The sequence below is a fragment of the Vulpes vulpes genome, chromosome 14, assembly GCF_048418805.1.
Source record: "Vulpes vulpes isolate BD-2025 chromosome 14, VulVul3, whole genome shotgun sequence".
NCBI lineage: Eukaryota > Metazoa > Chordata > Mammalia > Carnivora > Canidae > Vulpes > Vulpes vulpes.
In genome coordinates this window covers 30441155-30461694 of record NC_132793.1, presented here as the reverse complement: position 1 = coordinate 30461694, position 20540 = coordinate 30441155, and the positions used below count along the sequence as shown (strand labels likewise).

At 45.2% G+C, this 20540-nt stretch overlaps 1 protein-coding gene and 1 long non-coding RNA gene across 7 annotated transcripts in view; one reads left to right on the top strand and one right to left on the bottom strand.

The window, feature by feature from the left end:
- Positions 1–1021: 1021 nt before the first annotated feature.
- On the top strand, positions 1022–7696 carry LOC140595383 (uncharacterized). The gene is made up of 2 exons (XR_011996960.1): positions 1022–3217; positions 3680–7696. It is a non-coding gene; the product is annotated as an uncharacterized lncRNA (long non-coding RNA).
- Positions 7697–7921: 225 nt separating this feature from the next.
- SMOX (spermine oxidase) overlaps positions 7922–20540 on the bottom strand; it is a 49937-nt gene continuing 37318 nt past the window's right edge. For 2 of the 6 annotated variants that reach the window (XM_072736292.1, XM_072736298.1), the window contains 2 exons: positions 20016–20105; positions 19094–19555 (listed from right to left, as the gene is read on the bottom strand). In XM_072736292.1, coding sequence (XP_072592393.1) covers positions 19418–19555; positions 20016–20105 — 228 coding nt within the window. In that variant the 3' untranslated portion in view covers positions 19094–19417. Of the gene's footprint in view, positions 8402–19093; positions 19556–20015; positions 20106–20540 lie in introns of those variants that run through there. The other 4 variants (XM_072736293.1, XM_072736295.1, XM_072736296.1 and 1 more) reach the window with 4 other exon arrangements.

Sequence of the window (20540 nt, the reverse complement as noted above, 5' to 3'; positions counted from 1 at the left end):
AGGAGCAGACATTTCATACTGTGGATCTACATCAGGTTCTAGGCCTGGCATCCCTGCAAGGCACAGGAAGGGTAGTTAAAGGCGGGTTCTAGGTACATGCTGTACACCCCAAAGAGGGCCCACTTTACAGGACATTGGCCACCTAAAGCTGGGGACACTGGAGGACAGCCCTTGCTATCTTCTCACAGAGGTGGGGGCCATCCCTCAAATCAGGAGTCAGCAAAGGGGCTGACCCCTCATCAGAGAACTGAACATTGGGCTTCTGGGCAGAGGTTCCAACAGCAGGGGAAGGTCTCTGAGCAGGCGAACATGGGCTCCCACATGCCAGGGCAGTGGAGCCCACAGGAGGTCAACAGTGGGGATAAGGGAGCAGGTTGGGGAGGGAACATTCATAGGAGGACTTTAGGGGGCCCTCCCTGCCCTGGATAACCCAGTAGGTGTGCAGGCAGGTGGAGCTGGCAGCTAGCCCAAGTACTTTCTCTAGGCCCAATGATTAATCTGCAAAACATGTCTCATGTTCAAGCCTCAGCCCTCATCTCCTGGCCACAGGGGCCCTCTGCACACAGCTGTCTCCTCCTGTACCCCCATACTAAGCCTTCAGGACATAAGGGGGAGCTACAGAGCTCCCCAAGAGGCTGTGCCACAGGGACCCCCCACCACCACCACCAGGGACCCAGTTCTAATCATGGATAAAGCAATGAGTTGCTGACCTTGGGGTCAGGACATGTCCAAATGCCACAGAGTGGCCTAGAGGAATGGAGGGAAGAACAAGAGCCATTCTGGATGAGGGAGCCTCTTGCAAGTGATTTGGGGACATCTGGAAGAAGTGTGTTCACTGTACCATTCGTTTCCTGGGTCCTCAGGGGCCCCGGTCCACACATCTGATTAGAGATACCAACTCTGAGGTACATACAGAAAATGAGGCCGTGATCTCCAGGAAGCCTTGTGAAGTACCAAGGTGACCAGGAGAGTGGGAAGACTCTCTGTCAGTACTGATCAACCTGGGAATAAGCGTTCCTTTATACAATCTGCTAGGAATGGGGTGAGGCCTTGAGGAGGTTTGTGAGTGGGAAAGGGATGGCCCTGTGAGATGGGACAGGGACAGAACAGGCCTCCAAGAACACTGGCATTTGCCTAAGCCCTTTGTCCCTCACCATCCTTAGAAAGCCCCATTCCTGCTTCCCACACCAGTCTGCCCACCCTCCCTCTCAAGCTGGGCTCTTACCACCCATCTTGCCTTGCTTCCCACACTCTTTCAAGGACCTCTGCCCCAGTATCCCCCAGAGCTGCTTTTGCAAGTCACCTGGGACGTCTCATTTCCTCAATCTCCTGCCCTCTGTCTCTGCCACAGTCTACTCTGGTGGCTGAAATTTTCTTCTCCCTGCCCGAGCCACGCCCCTGGGATCTCTTCTGGTCCCCTAACCACACACTCTCTCTCTGTCTCCTGCGCAGGCGCCTCTTTCTGTCCTTATATGTCCCCCAAGGTTCTCCTCTCCCTTTTCTCAACTCTGCACACCATCTCATCCACCCCCAAATCATCTCAATGACCACTTGTACATAAATGGCTCCCAAGGGTTTGTCTGTAACCCCAGATGTGTATTCACCTCTCTTTGGGTGGTTTCCAAACACCCCAAATACAAGTCCACTTGCCTCCTGCAAAACCGTCTCCTCGACTCCATATAGGCATGACAAGGCCACTGGTGCTGAGGCTGGAAGCTCCTGGAAGCCCTCAGCCTGCCCACTTTCTCCACTCCATCATCTTCCCAAGATCTTTCCAGATTCCCTGCTCAAAACTGAGCCCCAAGTGTCCCTCAGCCTCATTGGTAGCTCATACCAAGGTCATCCTGGCTTAGCCCACTGATAGAATCATACCTGTGTATAGGAAGAGGGCTCCCTGTCTCCAGAGCTGCTCAGGGCTGGGTGTGAGTGTTCATTAAATCCTGGATTGTTGGAGTTGGCCCACTGACGCTTCCCTGGGACACTGCCCCACTGCCCACCTAATGTTCAACATCACTGTCTTTGCAAGACTCTAACCCTTACTGCAGTCCTCACGAGGCTGAAGCCTGTATCCTCCCCCAGCCAGAGAATCAGCTGTGCCAGGGACTTCTACGGGAACACCTGCTCTGTGTGCCTTCCAGCCCACCCAACCCTCCACCTGGAGCCCCACCCCAAGCCCCTAGGCCCTCCTGTTCCAGGCGCTGACAAGTCCTGGCAAAAGGTTTGGGACCTTGGTTGCCCTCCCTTCAGTGACCTGTCAGAGCCCCGACTCCTCAGTGCCCTCCTGACCCTATTTCTATTTCCATCCTGTTACACCCCCAGGGAGTTACATGTTCACCGTCCACTTGGAAAGAATTTCCTTTTTCTTTTTTTTTTTTCTTGAGGCTCCAGTGAAGCACAAAACCAGATGCTCATAAAGGCTAAACCAGTCCCGCAGCCTCTGCTCAGAATGGCTCTCTGGGGAGCCCAGTGGGCCCAGGTGGTGCTAGAGGTGGGGTCTTTGGGCAGGGGGCCTGCACTGGCCTCTCCCCCATTTGGAGCTGGCTTTCTTCCCTTCCCCCACCCGCTCTTGGCAGGAGCAGGGAAACAAAAGAAATGCTGAACAGGACTCCAGCTATATTCTCCAATTGCTCTAGTCTGGGGAAGAAATAAGCAGGAATTGGAGGATACATTTAGAACTAAGAAGAAATCCCGGAACTGGGGCCACAACAGCCTGAGCTCTTGGAACTGGAGCTGAAGGGAGGGATCCATTGGAGGCCGTGCCAGAAACCTCCCCTGTGACACCTGTGGACACCCCTCCAAGGCCTCACCATTCACTTGATGCCACTGCACCGTTTGTGTCTACCTCCTTCTGTCCTGCTGAAAAACCAAAGAAAGGAGTCCCCATTCCCACTCCTGAGAGTGACCCAGATTGGTCCCACTTATATCTTGAGTCAAGCCACATGGGTCTCTGGTCAGCCTGTGGACTGGCTAATTTGGGGGTCAAGCCTGATCAGCTGGGCAGGCAGATGGAAGTGGGTCATATCACACAGCACAAAACACAGCTGTCCAGGTGCCAGCATCCACAAGGGAAGTGATGCTCCCAGATTGGGCAGGGACAGACAGCTATGGACATCTCCAGCATGTCACAAAGATTAAGAATGCAACTGCAAGTAATAAGGAAGCTGATGGATAGCTGCTTAAACTCTGGACCCGTTATTCTCACTTGTCAAGTTACAAGGTGGGCAGTTGCTAACATTATCAGTTGCAAGTCTTTGCTTTCTAATCTCTGGTGTGATGACTTATATCTTCTTTGTTGCTTAATCATGATCAATGTTTCCATAATCCACATTCTTATTCAAAACAGAGGGGAAAAAAGAAAGATCTGCTTTTATCAAGATAATAAAAGCTTTCCCAGAACCCCTCCCTCAGCACACCTCCACTCTGATCTTATACGCCAGAACTGGGTCCTATTTCCCACAAGGGTGACTGCTAACACCAAAGGCTGGGTGCTTGAGGATGGAGCATTCAGCCCACCACCTAATTTTGCACAGCCCACAAACTAAGAATGAGTTTTACATTTTTAAATGGTTGGGGCAGGGTGGGGGGCAGGAAGTCAAAAGAATATGTCACAATAAGAAAATTATACGGAGGTTTCCTCTTGGCTCCCAAAACCAAAATCTTACTGTCTTGCCCTTTACAGGAAAAATTTGCCAACCACTGCTTTAGGGCAATGAGGATCACTGCCTGTCACTGGGCACACAGCAATCCTGAACAAAAGCAGGATTCTGGCAACAGGAAGAAGCAAAAAGGATGGACCTGGAAGGGACAGCTCGCAGTGCCTACTACCTATGCCAGTCAACACATTTCAAGCCTGCATCCAGTTATCTAATCTGCAACAGCAGAACGAAGAGTCCCCATTCTAGCTAGGAACCTGGCACAAAGGGGTTTTTCTGGAAGCCCTCAGCCCTGAGGACATCTTCCCAGACTGACCAAATGTATAAGATTTTGAAAGAGACCTGTGAAAAGGAAAGGGGGATACCAGGAAATATCAGCACTGGCTGTGTCTTGAGAGGCTCAAGGGGCTATTATTTGCTCAGTGAACTCACCCCCAGCCAAGGTGTTGGTCCTTGATATTATAGGTCTAGAAAATGGATCTGATCAGGATTCCAGAGTTACCAGTCTCATAAAAACTGACAGTCTAAGTCACTAGGATGTGAAGTTCATAAGCCCAACACCAATGTGCTAATTTTTAATGGGAAGTACAGCCTAACTATATATATACATACCAATGTTCTCATGGTGACAAACAAACTTGATGGAAATCCAAACTGTGGTCTGAAAGTCCCTTAGTGAGTTCAGAGGCTGAGCAGGGAAGTTGATAGGAAGAGTTGTTGATTTAGTGCATCAGCCATAGGGCTCCATCCCCAGTTCACATATTCACTTCCTGTGCATCCTGCCTCTGTTTCCACGGTACATCTGCCCATCCAAATGACTCATGCTTCAATCCCAGCCTTCAGTCTTTCTCTGTGCCTGTAAGTTCCCTTTACCTGTCTCCAGTCTCATCCATCATGGACCCATTTCAGACTGGAACCTTCAGAAACCATTCTTGAGAGCTTTTATGTCTCGCCTCTTGGGGAACATCTTATGGTCATCCTAGGGCAAACCTACAAGCATCAAATGCCTGGACCTCTTAATTAGGCAGCTGGTGTTCCCCCAACCCCAGGTGTGAACTGCACAGGTGAGGACTTCTGATGCCTTTCAACCAGCTAGCACTTACCAGCCAATAACAAATGGCCAGACAATGGTCGCTGCATGTATTTGATAATAGTTACTGAGTATCTATTTATGTACCTGGTAAATGAAAAGGCATCAGTGTACAAAAGAAAAAAATCTCTGCATCCACAGCATCCTCATTTCAGAAGAGAAAGGAAGGATGGGTAATAAACAACAATAAACAAAATATACAGTAGATGGTGACAAGCAAAAGAAATATAACAGGGAAAGGGAACAGAAGTGTTGGGGATGGGGCAGATTGCACTTTTAGATCAAGTACCCAGGAAGGTCCTCAGGTAGAAGGTGATGTATGAGAAAGGCCTGAGATAGTAAAGGAGTGAGCTATGCAGATACCGGGAAAGAGCATTCCAGGCAGAGGAAGCAGCAGGTGCAAAAGTCTCAATTTAGGAGGAGACTTGGTATGTTCAAGGATTAGCAGAGGAGGGGAGTAGGCACTCAAGGTGCCAGAGGTAGTAGGTGACAAGGGCCCAAGCATACAGGGCAGTGTAAATCACAGTAGGACTCTGGCTTTCCAGGTGGGTCAAGGTGAGCCGGGTTGGGGAGGCGGGGTTGCTTAGGCAGGCTTGACAAAAGTAGAGATAGGATTGGTCTTGAGGTGAACAGGGTCACTCTGGCTGTTGTGTTGGACTGATACAGAGAAAGAGGGACTAGAGCAGAAGCAGGAGGCCAGTTAGAGAGAGATAACTGCAACAGTCCTGGCAAGAGATGGTGGTATTTGGGCCACTGGCCACAGGGATGGAGATGAGTGATAAGAAGAGGTAGAGCCTAGAGATTTTGCAGATGGCATTTCCACATGCCAGCTCCACACTCAGCATTCCCAGAGTTCCAGCTAGACCTGCCTGCCTTGTTAGAAGCCCCTAACAACTCAGGAAATGTTTTCTTTTTCCTGCTCTTCTTCTGTCTCCGCCAATATTTAGGCATTTCCTAAAGTTCTATTCTCAGGTTCTCTCTCTTTCTGTGTTGCCATCCATAGGAATGTCCACATCTCAAATCCACATTTCCAACCCCAGCGCTATCTCCAAACACAAAATCTGTAGTTGTCCATATACAAATTTTCTCCTAGCTTTACTACTGAAACTCATACACACCAGTGGTGGGGGAAAGATCTTTTTAATCAGGGACAGACACTTCTGACTTAAAATGACATCCTATCAAACTCTCATAAGGTTTTTCCCCTTAAAACCAAGAAAGACCTAAAAAAGCGGGTAGAAATTCAAAACAGGTCTGAAAAGTAAGGATATCAGCCAACCCCTTGGAAACAGTGGGGACTCCAAAGCTGAGGAAGTTCAGCTCAGAAAGAGGCTCAGAGGTCCTTGCCATAGCTTTGTCCTCTGTAACTGAGGCACCACTGACCAGGAATTGGTTAAGAAAAGGCTCTACCCTCTTCACTGCATACCTCCCAGCTTCCCACCTGTAACCCGAAGAAGGGTCTGCCCACCTATCCAGTCACTGCTCCACTGTCCAAGGACTGCTTTGTGAGCAGCTGAGGACATAGTAATGATGCCCCATCCTCCTGACTCCCTACAGGAACTTTCCGCCTTCAGCACAGATTTCCTGCTCAATGGATTGTTCAGGCTTATGGATCTGGGATCAGAAGAGACCTGAGAGCAGAATAGGACGGGATAGTTTCTCAGATGTTCCATTTGATGGAAGAAAAGTAGCCAGCAACTCTGACATTTTTAGAACATAGTTCTTCCTCATTAGCTGAGAACTAGTTGAGGGCAGTTGGGGGTAGAAGATCTTTCCTCAGTCTGTTAGAATAGAACTAAAAGAATGTCCACTGGCTTCTGTCTCCTCCAGCAATTTTAGCCAGAGTCAAGCCATATAATGTATCCTCCAAGGGAACTGAATCCCCTTGGTCCATTCCTACCAGGCCCCTTTGTGAGAATGAGCCACCTTGGACCCTGGGTGGCTTCCCCATCTATGGGCCTATTGCTCGTTCTAACACCAGTGCCTAGAAATATCCCTCTTGGGCTGAGCGACTTCCCCAAAGAGAGGTGTATCAGTCAGCTATTGCCATAATGTTGCAAAACCAGCCACCCCTAAATTCACAGGTTACAGGAGCAAGTATTTGTTCTCTTTGCTTATGTGCCTGTCTGTAGGTCCTAGATTTGGTTACAGGTTTGGAACTATTCCCCTTTCCTCCACATTCTCCTGAAAACATCAGCTATTGGGGGCATGTTCTTCTCATGACAAATGGCAAGTACATGAGAAGTGAAACCTAACTGTGTGAGCATATTTAAAACATCTGCTCATATCACATCATGTCTGTTCACATTCCATTGAGCAAAACAAGTCAGATGGCCAAGCCTAAAGTGACTGGGGCAAGAAAATAAACTGCTCCCAGAGGGAAAGGAAAGTGATTGAATATTTGCTGAATAATCTTCCAATGTATCACAAGTAGCTGGGTTAAGACATCAATATGTGAATCTGAGAGAAACACAATTCAATCTCTTTAGTGGGAGGAGATACAAGGTCACGTGGCAAAGCAAGGGGTCATAGGGAGAAGCGAAGAACCAAGGTCACTTTTATCATCATTTACAAGTGGCAACACCAATCTAGTCCTTACCCTAAGCTAGAACAAACACTGGTCCAGACTGGAACACCCACTCCTCCGGCCTTGAACAAGGACCCCATCATCCCAAGCTCTAGGTTTCCTTGTCTGTCAAGGAAAAGACACAGCTCACATTTTTTGTGAGAAGCAAATGATACCCTATTGCACATGTGCTTTGAAGAGCAGAGAGAGTTATAAAGAGAAACTGGTTTTCTAAGCTAAGTAGGGTATCATTCAGGCATCAAGGCAAGAGGCAGATATTTCCAAGCATGAACGAACTCTTCTTTTAAAACAGTACCCTTTGAAAAAAATAAAAAAATAAAACAGTATGCTTTGAAAAAGCCCAGTCACCATAAACACAATGAAAAAGAATATACCTGAAACAAAAGGAGGGTATGACTAATTTCACACAGAATACTGTGGACCATTTTGAAGCAGTAAATGTTTAAACCATCACGGAAATGCCAATTTCCTAAGAAAATATAAATTGCCAAAATTCATCTCCCCCCCAGAAGTAGGAAATGTTAACAAAGTTAACCATAAAAGAAATTAAAACATCAAAGTTCTACTTCCAAAATAACCAAGTCCAACCAGTTTTGTAAGCAAGTTCTTTAAGTCTCCAGGAAACAGATAATTAACATTCTATACATACTTTCCCAATGTACACAGTAAAAAGATGTAAATCCACCCAAATTATCTTAAAAGCCTAAGAGGGGAAGAAAAAAAGCCCTGGAAAGCCCAAGACAAAAAATCTTAGGTCACTCATGAACATAGATACAAAAGCCTAAATAAATATTTGCACATTAAATCCAGCAACATATTAAAATAATAATATGCCATGACTTGTGTGATAGATTGTATTATAATTATGAAAACATTTGTTGCCCCAACTCGCTGGGTACTTTTCTGCAGGAGGATTATATGCCTATTCACTGACATCAAGCTCAGCCACTGACTGGCTTTGACCAATGAAATGTGAATAGAAGTAACATATGCCACTCCTGAGTAGAAATGTTAAGATGTTCCAGTATCTCTCTTTTCCATCTACCATGAGATGCTCCATCAACGTGGGTCCTAGAATTAAGAAGACATGAAATTAATCCTTAGTGCTCATATGGCATGAGCAGTAAATAAATTTCTATTGTAATTCTCTAAAATTTAGGGATTGTTTGTTACCAGAGCAGAATTTAGCTTAAGCTGACTAATACAACAAAGACTGTCCCCAAAACACAAAGAAAATATTAGAAATATTAATGTAGTTAACACATTAACAGATAAAAGGAGAAAAGCCCTATGATAATCTCAATAGATACAGAAAAGGCATTTGATAAAATTCAATATTCATTCATAATAAAACAGTTATGAACTTAATATATAAGGGAATTTCTTTAACCTGATAAACGGTACCCACCAGAAACCAAAAGCAAACAGCATACTTATTAGGAACTTCAGAAGCATTCCCATCCATGAAAGTCAGAAACAAGGCTATGATCCTCCTATCACTCCTTTACTCAACACTGTACCAGTAGCTATACTAATGCAATAAGAAAAGAGAAAAAGACACAACAGGTACATTGTTGACAGTAAAGAAAACAGGACTATCAACCTTTGCAAATAAAATGATCTTCTAGCCAGAAAACCCAAGAAAAGTAACTGATAAATAATTAAAACTAATAAAAGAGTTTATAATTTAGTCAAGGATTAACCAATATTCAAAAACAAATAGCTCTTCTATTCCCCAGCAATAATTATTTGATAACATTTCAAATGAGTGGGGAAAGGGTGGATCACACATCAGGTAATATTGGGATAACCAGCCAACAATGAGAAATAAGCATAAATCCAGATCCCTGCCTCATACCACAAGTCCACTGAAGATCTAAATATATAAAATAAAAGTTTAAGGATTATTTTAAAAAACATAGAATATTAGCTTTATGGGTTGGGGTAGAAATGGATATTCTTAAATAGGTTATAAAAAGCACAAAATTGATGGGGCATCCGGGTGGCTCAGTTGGTTAAGCATCTAACTCTTGGTTTCAGCTCATGGTCATGGGATCGAGCCCTGCATAAGGCTCTGTGCTGAGCATGAAGCCTGTTCCTCTGCCCTACTGCCTCCCCACTTGTACTCTGTCTCTCTAAAAACAAGACAAAACAGAGTATCAATGTTTGTTCATTTTTTAACATAAAGCTTCTACATGTGAAAAGACCTCATAAACAATGCAGCTGCCTGAAGGAAATATTTGCAATTCATATCATGGACAAAAAGACTATTATCCTTAATATAATTTTTTAAACTCATACAAATCACTAAGAAAAAGACAATACCACAAATGTGGGCTAAGGTTTAGGCCAGACAACCCACAGGGGAAAAAAGACCTGAAATGTCTAATAATCATAGGAAAAAATATCACTAGTTGGGAAATGCAATTAAAACAAAAATGGGGCACCTGGTTTTACATACCTGGTGACAAAAAATTTTTTTTCACTACACAGAACGATGGCAAAATTGCATAGATACAAGTATTCTCATATTCTATTTGTGGGAGTGTAAATTTGGTAGATCTCCTTTCAGGATAATTTGGCAGTATCTTCCAAAACTGAAAATACTATGCCCCGTGATCCAGGGGCCTTTACACATGTGCACACAGAGGCATTGTCTATGTTCATCATAGCATTGTTTATAATAATGAACAATTAGGAGGCAGCCCCGGTGGCGTCGCGGTTTAGCGCCGCCTGCAGCCCAGGGCATGATCCTGGAGACGCGGGATCGAGTCCCACGCCGGGCTCTCTGCGTGGAGCCTGCTTCTCCCTCTGCCGGTGTCTCTGCCTCTCTATGTGTGTCTCTATGAATAAATAAATAAAATCTTTAAAAAAAAATAATGAACAATTAGAATCAACAAAATGTTCATCCTTGGCAAAGTGGATACTTAAATGAAGTGTGGTCATACAATGAACTGCTATCTATCAGTTAAAAGGAATACACGAGACCTATAAACACAGAGAGTTCTTTTGTTGTATGAACAAAAAGCAAATTAAAAGAGAATGTGTATAGGGCAATTGCAATTCCATTTATTTAAAAATATATGTACATACAAAATACTATATAATTTACATTCACATATTGTGGATGTAGAACTATATTTTGTTTTTGTTTTTTAAGATTTTATTTATTTATTCATGATAGACAGAGAGAGAGAGAGAGAGAGAGAGAGAGAGAGAGGCAGAGAGGCAGAGACACAGCCAGAGGGAGAAGCAGGCTCCACCCCGGGAGCCCGACGCGGGACCCAATCCCAGGACTCCAGGATCGCGCGTCCTGGGCCAAAGGCAGGCGCTAAACCGCTGAGCCACCCATGGATCCCCTGTAGGAATATATTTTGATGAGACAAACACCAAATTCTTCTTCTTCTTCTTCTTCTTTTTTTTTTTTTTCACAAACACCAAATTCTTAAGGGGTGGTCAGAATTAAGGAAACGATCACAGGAAACTCTAGTTTTATCTGTAAAGTTCCTTTACTTTTAGGAGAATATTTTTAAATTAATTTTTTAAAACCTGAGGATCTTACACCAATTATATTGTTACTTTCATCCACTTAATAAACTTTTTTTGCATCCTTATTAAATACTTGGATGCTATGGGAATACAAAGATGCAATCTCTGTGAAGACACATGGTCACATTATTAGCAAACAAGACAAGTGTAATGATGGCAGTAAAGAAGCAAACCAAAGTGCTTTGGGAATTCAGAAGACAGAAATTTACTAGAAAGGGCAGGGAGTCATACATGAGACAGTAAAATCACCAGAAAGCTTCATTAAAGGGAATTACCCAGATGCTGGGTCTGAAAGCTTTGACAACTTGAGAGACAATCTTGAGAGGAACAAGAGAGAAACACAATTCTGAAGACAGCAGATTGCACAGAGGCCAGAAGAAAAGCACAGCATTTAAATGCTGAAATAAAAGAGCTGCCAATCAGAATTCTACATCCAGGGATGCCTGAGTGGCTCCGTGGTTGAGCATCTGCCTTCGGCTCAGAGCATGATCCCAGGTCCGGGGATCTGGTACCACATCAGGCTCCCTGCAGAGAGTCTGCTTCTCCCTCTGCCTATGTGTCTGACTCTGTGTGTCTCTCATGAATGAATAAATAAAATCTTTTAAAAAAAAAAAAGAATTCTACATCTAATAAAAATACCCTTCAGGAATGAAGGGGATGAGAGGAGCCTAAAATGATCCATGTGGTGATAAAGATATCAGTAAGAATACACACTTAATATAGATACAGATAGTTACATATAAAAATATTCATAGATATTTACATACACACGATTAGTAGACACATAGCTCTGTCTGCTGAGAGAGCCTAGAAGGGACATCTCCACAGCAACAAGCACACCTAACACCCAAATCTTGGTTTCTAACACCAAAGAGCTAGGGTTCCATAAAGAAGTGGCTGTTTCTATGACTGGAGCAGGATATATACGAGATGAGCCTGCAATATCTTGTAGTGCCAGAAAGTAAAAAAGTGTTCAAAAAAGAAACACACTGGGACACCTGGGTGGCTCAGTGGTTGAGCATCTGCCTTTGGCCTAGGTTGTGATCTCAGGGTCCTGGGATCGAGACCCACATCAGGCTCCCTCCAGGGAGCCTGGTTCTCCCTGAGCCTATATCTCTGACTCTCTCTCTGTCTCTCATGAATAAATAAATAAAATATATTTTTGTAAAATCTTGAGTTAAAAAAAAAGAAACATACACATGCGCGCGTGCACACACACACACATACACACACACACACACACAAACATTGATGAGGGTATGTCAAAGGGACATAGGAGCCAACTAAAAGAGCCAATGGTCAAAGCTGGGACAGTTTAATAACAAAATTAAGTAGTATTGGATAATCAAAAGTGTAAAATCAATACCCATGAGTCCGTTTTGATACATATAAATGATTGAATAAATTAATAAAGGGCTAAGGGAGAGAGGAAAGAATTCTCCTGTGCAGAAGAATTCCAAATAAATTAAGGATGATACTCTAAAGAAAAGGAGCACAACTCCTTACTTGTAGCTGCCCATAAGGACTTCCTTCCAAAGAGGAGAGCATGGAAGGGGGGGGAAGAATCACTTTACAGTGCAGAAACCTGACAAACACAACCTCTGTCAAGGGAGCAAGGTCAACACCAACAGTCATAAGTCATGCTGATAATGTATACCACTGATACAATGAGATGGAATGGTACATGATTCCTGTGGTTTTCCTCCCTGAAACCTATGACCTCAGTCTAGTGATGTAGGAAAACATCACACAAATTCTAGTAGAGGAGCATCCTACCATATACCTGACTGCACTCCTCAATACTGATAAGATCGTCAAAAACAAGTCTGCAAAAATATCACAACCAAGAGGAGCCTGGGAAAATATGACAACTAAATGTAATGTCACATCCTGGGTGGAATTCTGGAACAGAAAAAGGACATTAGGTAAAAACTAAAGAAATCTGAATAAACTATAGACTCTTGTTAATAATAACGCACCATCATTGGTTCATTGTTGTTCATAACAAACATATGATATTAATGTAAGATGCTTATAACAGGGAAAATAGTTGGAGGCAGGGGACTCTATATATTTATTTTTTCTTAAGTCTAAAACTGTTCGGGATCCCTGGGTGGCTCAGCGGTTTAGCGCCGCCTTCAGCTCAGGGCATGATCCTGGAGACCCGGGATCCAGTCCCACATCGGGCTCCCACATGGAGCCTGCTTCTCCCTCTGCCTGTGTCTCTGCCTCTCTCTCTCTCTCTCTCTCTCTCTCTCTCTCTCTCTCTCTCTGTGTCTATCATGAATAAATAAATAAAATCTTTTTTAAAAAAGTCTAAAACTGTTCTAAAACAGTCTATTGATGTCACCATAAAAACCTGATAGAACTGAAAGGATAAATAAATACATAATTCTAGTTAGATACTTCAACACTATTCTCTCAACAATGGCTAGAACTAGCAAAGATAAAGAAGAAACCAACGTCTGGAACCAGCAAAGATATAGAAGAAACCAACATCACCACCAACCAACATAATCTAATCAACATCTATAGAACACTCTACCCAACAATAGCAGAATACATATCATTTGCAAATCCCCATAGATTATGTGCCAGGATAGACCATATCCCAGACCATAAAACAAATTCAACAAATTTAAAAGAATTTAAATCCTAAATCCAACTTTTGCTTGAGAAACAAGAGTTCAAACTTCTTATCTATTTATTTACTTAGTGAATGTATTTATTAAAGTACAATTAAATCTTTTTTTGAGGCTGGCATACAAAAGGAAGACACTAAAAGCCTGATAGAGAAAGGGAGGGAGGAAAGAAAGAGAAAATCTTATCTTGGACCTAACAAGGTCTCTTTTTACTCTTAAGAATCAAAAATCAGTGATACTCTAGAATAAGTTACAATCTTATTTTATTCACTTATTCAAGTAAATTAAAGATACTTTCTATGATTTGTTGGGGGTGGTGGTGGTGTTGAATTCAGAAAAAAACCCCGGAGAGAAACCAGTACACACGTTCTCCCTGCAGCAAGAGGGCTGTAGTCCCATATGGCCAGCAGATGGCGCCCGAGGATTGTTTTGGACCATGAGTTGGTTGCTTCCGGACAGCCGGGAGTCCAAAGCCCATCCTCCCCACCTCCCCTAACCTTGGTGAGCGCGGGAGCCTGTGTCTCTCTCAACCTAAGGATCCTCAACAATAACCACTAGGGTAAGGATAGTGAGAATGCAGAGAGAGCAAGTGTAGAAAATGCCAGCGAGAAGCTTGGCTGAAAGGAAGGCAAGAGACGGTGGCAGAAAGAGGAGGGGGGTGACAGGAAAGACAAGGGCATCTTGAAATGTGGATGGGAAGGATGGAGTAGAGAGAAGAGGGAGAGGAAAGAATGAGGCAAGGTCCCTGACTTTGGGACATGGGATGCACAAGGGAGAGTCACATACTTCCTCTGTGTCAGGGGGATTGGGGGCGGTCACTATCAGGATGGGTGTGAAGACTAGCTCTTTGTAGATTTGGCAAGGAAGTTGCCTCCAGTGGCTTATGTTGAGACTATGAAGCAGGAGACATTGTTGTCTGTTGACAGTGAGGACACAGGGGGTCCATAGTAGTATGAAGGGAGACTGCTGACAGGGGAAACCTGGGCGGGGGCAGAGGGCAGTTGTCTCAAAATTGCTCAAATACTGAGCTTGCTGAAACAAAATATGCCTGACATTTTGCATCCCCTAATAGAGAGCCAGGTTTTGAAAATCAGTGCCTGCAAAATCGGTGTTCAACAACCACTACCAGAACCATGAGAGGCGAGACCAGCTTTTGTATCTACAACTCCAATTAAATAGTATGAAGCAGGGCTGTGATCAACCCTTAGCTTCTTATGTTAGATGCCCACCATGAGCTTAGATGCCCTGGATGCCACCTTATTAGGACCACAACTCCTCCCATCTGTTGAGATTTGATTACCCTACACAAATCAGGAGTAGCCTCAACAAACAGCACAGCCAGTCATTACGAGAAAACACAGCCTCTTGTAACTCTACCATTATGTTTGGCAGACCATTACTTAAGCAGGCAGTTCTCTAGACCTGAACCAGCAACCCACCTCGCTCTGCACCTTGAGGTTACTCTTGGGCTCATCTCAACAGGCCCAAGTAAATGCAGGGTGACTCAAACCAGAAATGCTTCTCTCCTTCATTTGCCTGTGGGCAGCGCAGACATTCCAAGCACCTCCCACGAAATAGGAGCTAACTGTTAACCTGTCCCATAGCAGCAAAGGTGAGAAGACATAGTACCTGCCAAGTACCCCAGGCCCTTTGAAGAACATTTCTGAGGCTTCCACAAGACCACAACTGAATTCCTTCCTCATGGATTCACTGATGCCCATAGCACAAGACATCACGCAACCATCCTACTAGAATCTTGTGCCAGAAAAGATATTTCCTTTCAAGTGACTTTCTATAGGTGACTTTTTCTATAGGCTCAGTGGTTGAGCATCTGCCTTTGCTCAGATCGTGATCCTGGAGTCCTGGGATGGAGTCCCTGCACTTGGCTCCCTGCAGGGAATTGTATAACAGGTGTTGACGTGGGTGTTGGCCTGCGCATGCCACATTTGCCACCCCTGATAGAGTCCTATGAGTGTCCACCAATGCCAAGGCTGCTTCAGAGACTTAGTCACAGCAAGGAACTCATCCTATGTTCCCAGTACATCTAGTCTGTCTCCCTTCAGAATGGCCCTTGCTTTTATCTGCTTCAAATCTGGTTTCAGAGGTGCAAACATAAATGCTCCCCACATTATGTGATTGTTGTGGAGGCAGCAACTGGAAGGCTGTGGCAAACTCCATGGCCATGCTTCCCACACCTGTCCCCACCTTCCTCCCAGGGTAGCTCCCTCCCCCTCGGATGGCATCCTCTCCAAGCTGCATAGCTTTGAACAGTCCCACACAGTTCTAGGAACCTCCAACTCCTCTGCAGTGAAATAATCCCCACCTCCCTCACATGGCTGCAGATGCCCAGATGAGGGGACGCAGGCAAGGGGTCTGATAAATGGTGACATGCTAGTAAACAGTAAATGTAAGGCCAGTGCTTATCACCAGGCAGCCAGAGGGACAGAAGTAGGTCCTTCCTCCCTTTATCTGTCTCAGGATGTGTCATCTCTGCTGCAAGGAGGAAATTCACTGGGTCAACACAACTGTGTATTTTGGGATGGGAGGGTGGGGGGAAGGGTGTCTTCAGACTCTTTTTAAACTTCTTAAATTGAGTTATATCATACACACAGAAAAGTGCATAAATCTTCAGTGTATAACCCAACGCATTTTTAAGAATGTATATACCCAGGACACCTGGGTGGCTCAGTGGTTGAGCGTCTGCCTTTGCTCAGATCGTGATCCTAGAGTCCTGGGATGGAGTCCCTGCACTGCGCTCCCTGCAGGGAGCCTGCTTCTCCTTCCACCTGTCTCTGCTTCTCTGTGTGTGTCTCTCATGAATAAAAAAATACAATATTTTTTTTTAAAAAAAAGAATGTATATACCCATTCAACCACCATCCAGGTCAAGATACAGAACATTTCTGTAACCCAGGAAACACCCCCATACTTCCTCCCAGGCACTACCCATTCCCCCCATATCTAATACTATGCTTGGGTTTGTAGGTTCTTGAATCTCATATTAAAAAAATCATACTGTCTGTAGCCTTGGTCTGGCTTCTTTCATGCAACCCAGTGTTTCTGAGATTAATTGACATTGCAAATACCAAATTGTTCTTTTCTATTGGTACAGAGTATTCCATTGTATGGATGTACTACACTTTGCTCTACTATTGATGGACATCTGAGCTGTTTCCAGTTTTTGGCTATTATGGACTATGTTGCTATGAACATTCTGGTACATATGTTTGGTGGGCATATGCATTCGTTTCCCTTGGGTGTATAGCCAGGAGTGGAAATGAAATGCTGGCGGATGCATGCCAGCTATATAGTAGAATCTGCCACACGGTTCCCCAGTGTGGCAATCGCATTTCCACTCTCTCCAGTAATGGCCTCTATTTTTTTTTCGGCACCAACCTCTTCTTTTCAGTGCAATAAATAGAAAGAGCCTGCAACGTGGACTCAGATCTCAGTGACCTTAGGTGCCATTACTTGACTCTTACAGGATTTGTCTCCCCGTGGGAATAAATTGCCTTCCCCAGCCTGAGTTGGCATCCATATCAAATTAAGAGACCCATGCGCCCTGTATTAATGACTGACACCCTGCCTGGTAGGTGGCTGGCTCTAAGTGAATATTCTCTCCCTCCCTCTTTCCCACACCTGAAGCTCCTTCAACATGCAATCACAGAATAGACATTTATAGCCCTTTCACCCTCATGAACTTCTTTAGAATTCCTCTGCCAGTGATCCTGAGAATCTTCTTACTATTTTCTTCCCCCATACTTATGTGACAGGCCACTTCTATCCACCCCTACCCCTTTAGTGGGGAAAACCCAGGACACCCAAGGTGATGTGAACAGAGAGAGCTTCCTTTGCAAAGTAACTGTGGGCCAGGAAGGAGACACACCCCTTGGCCAAAGAAAGTCCAAAGTCCAAACTTACAGTGTCTCTTTAAGCACCATTATGAAAGACCTCCAAGATTCATTAGGTTAGGGCACCTGGGTGGCTCAGTGGTTGAGTGTCTGCCTTTGGCTTGGGTCATGATCCCAGGGTCCTGGGATCGAATCCCACATCAGGATCCCTGGAGGGAACCTGCTTCTCCTTCTGCCTGCATCTCTGCCTTTCACTCTGTGTCTCTCATGAATGAATAAATACAATCTTTAATTTAAAAAATTCGTTAAGTAAAACAAGCAAAATGCAGAATGAGATGAATACTCTGTCACCTTTGCATAAAAAGGAGAAGGCCCTGCATTTATCTTGACATACTAGAAATAGATACACAAGGCATTAATCGCAAGGGTTGTGGGGAGCAGCAAAGCTACTGGGGACAGCTGGGGGAGGAGAGGTTCCCACAACCCCTTTCATGACTTTTGAGCTTGCACCACATCCACAGAACCTCTTCTCAAAAAATGTTTATATACTTATAATTTTTTGTTATGTGTCAGGTGATTATGAATCCCTGACAGAAAGTCCAGGTGGATTGACCTTGGCAAACCAAGGATGCCTATGAGCTATGTGCGCGTAGTAGTTGTGCGAGCAGGGGTGTGTGTGGAAGCGGATGCAGGTAGGCCTGTGTGTAGGCGTGTCTACGTGTTGGACAGCTCCAGCATGACCAGAGGTAACACGGAAGAGGATATAACGTCCTATCAGGAACAGTGTCCCACACGTCTGAGAAGGGAGCCCCACCTAAGTTCACACAGTTAGACTGGGGGCAGGGAGGCACCTGGATTTTCATAACTTCCTCCACCACCCAAATCCCTTAATTTTATATAATTCAAATTCTATCACTAGCAACCTGGAGCAGGAAATGGCTAAATGTTCTTTAAGGTTCTACGCCTGTGTATAAGATGTAGCTGTGTGTAGGTATAAGGGTGCAGGGTGGTGTATCATGTAAGAGAGAGTGTATGGAGGGGTGTGTGTCTGTGGGTGCATGCATGTATGTGTGTGTGCATATGCAAGTGAGTGTATGTATGTGTGCACATGGAAGTGAGTGTGTGGGAGGTGAGTGTGTGTATGTGTGCTTTCACGCAGCAAAAAAAAGCAGAGAAGAGTATCCTCCCCCCAGTAAGTGATAGGCCTTGGAATACAGCAGGTGGGTAACACTTAAGGACATCCTCCCAAATGACCAGACTATCCACCTTCCCAGAAGTTAACAGCAGCCACCCCGAAGGCCGGACCTAGGGCCCCATGGCCAGGTGATACTCACTATTAATACATCTGAATTTAGCATAGAGCCACAACAGATGCCCCCTCCCCTAGAACTCACCTTCACTCCATGTGGCCATGCCACCCAGTAGGGCTCTGAGAAGTCCAGCAAAGTTGGCCAGTGGGCAAACAACAGGCCCATCCTGAAGGAGCTGAGCTGAGCAGTGAGGCGCCCTGATCCCTGAGGGGTCTCGCCAGCAGGAAGGCAAACAACCACAAGCAGATTGAGGTGAGGAGGTACTCCTTCCAGTAAAGGCAGATACCTTACCTTCTGGGGGCACAGCCAGGTCACAGCCCTCCCATCATCCCCTCATTCAAAAAGGATGTGCTAAAAAATACTAGAGACACACATACACACAAAGAGGCTGAGGTAAATGGAAGAGAGAAGCTGAGGAGCAGGAAAAGGGCAAGCCTCTTTTATTATCCCAAAATGCAAAGTATTGAAGGCACTTACAATAACAAGGCAGGAGGGGGGTGGGGATCAGAGCACAGAGGTAAATCATCGGGTCCCCTCCCTGGTCACCACCCGGCATGGAGAAGAGGAAAAGCTACAGGACCAGATCTGAAGCCAGTCGGGGTGTCTACCTCTACAAAAAGTACAAATCCATTCTACAGAAGATTAGAAAATGAGGAGCACACAGCAGCAAGGGGCAGGGCTGGCAGTCACAAGTTAGTGGCTCTGTAAGGAACACACTCGGCAGTGAAGAGGGCCCTCAGGTCCCCTGCTGGAAGAGGTCCCGGTACATCTCGATGAGACGGGCAGCCTCGCGCTGGCCAGAGAGCAGAGCACCATGGGTGGTGGAGTAGTACTTGCGGTGAGTGGCCTCACCCGAGAACAGCACCTGCATGGGCTGGGCCAGGGGACGGGGAAGTGAGGGTCGAGGAGCAAGAAAGGCTAGGAGGCTACCTGTCTGCCCCCAGAAACCGACCCCCCCCCCCCATCCATACTACAAGTCAGAGAGCAAGCATCTGAGATGCAGGTATTGCTGCTTCCACAGGATGAGGACTTGCCCATCCCACCTGGCCACCTTCCCCTGTTTCTTCCCCAGACATCCAGGCCTCAGTTCTTTCTGCTCCGAGGCTGTCAGGAGTCCTGGTTCTGTAGTCCTGGAGGCTCACTGTGCCTCTTACTAGTGAACTCAGGGCAAGTGGCTTAACCTCCCTAGACCTTGATTTTGTCATCTGCAAAACAGGTTTATACCACCTACTTCTGAGGATGGTTGCAAGGGTTAATTGAAATAATGTATCTAAAGTACTTAGAACCTGGAAGAACATAAGCACTCAATAAAGTTAGGCGGTAATTTAACAAACCTTTATGGAGCCCCTATTAGAGTCCAGGGACTGTTCTGGGCACTTGGAAGATAAAAGGTGACCGGGCTGCTGCTTTGAGGAGTTTCCTTGCTGGTGGGGAAGCCAGACACGAAACCCAATTACTAAAAGGTGCCACGTGTGACATGACGGGTGTTTGGGCAAGGTGCTGAGAGCCCAGAAAAGAGGCCCACAGTACGGGGGGTTGCACAAAGTTTCCCAGAGGACAAGACCATCAGGCTGCTTCTCAGAAGATGCTCGGTAAACAAATAAGCAAATGACATTTCAGGAAGAAGGAAAAACGGGGGCAAAAATGCACCAGAGCAAGGGACAGTGAGAATTTTGGTATAGCCAGGGCTCAACCTTAAGAAAGCAAGCTCTCTAGGTGGGATCCAGGTGAAGTACGAGTGCCTGCATCCCAAGCTTGAGTTCAGGCTTTTATCTCACTATATCTCAAACTGAATGTGCAAAGGCACCAACCGAGGACCCTGGGAGAATGTAGTTTTTAATTCAGCAGGTCTAGGGAGT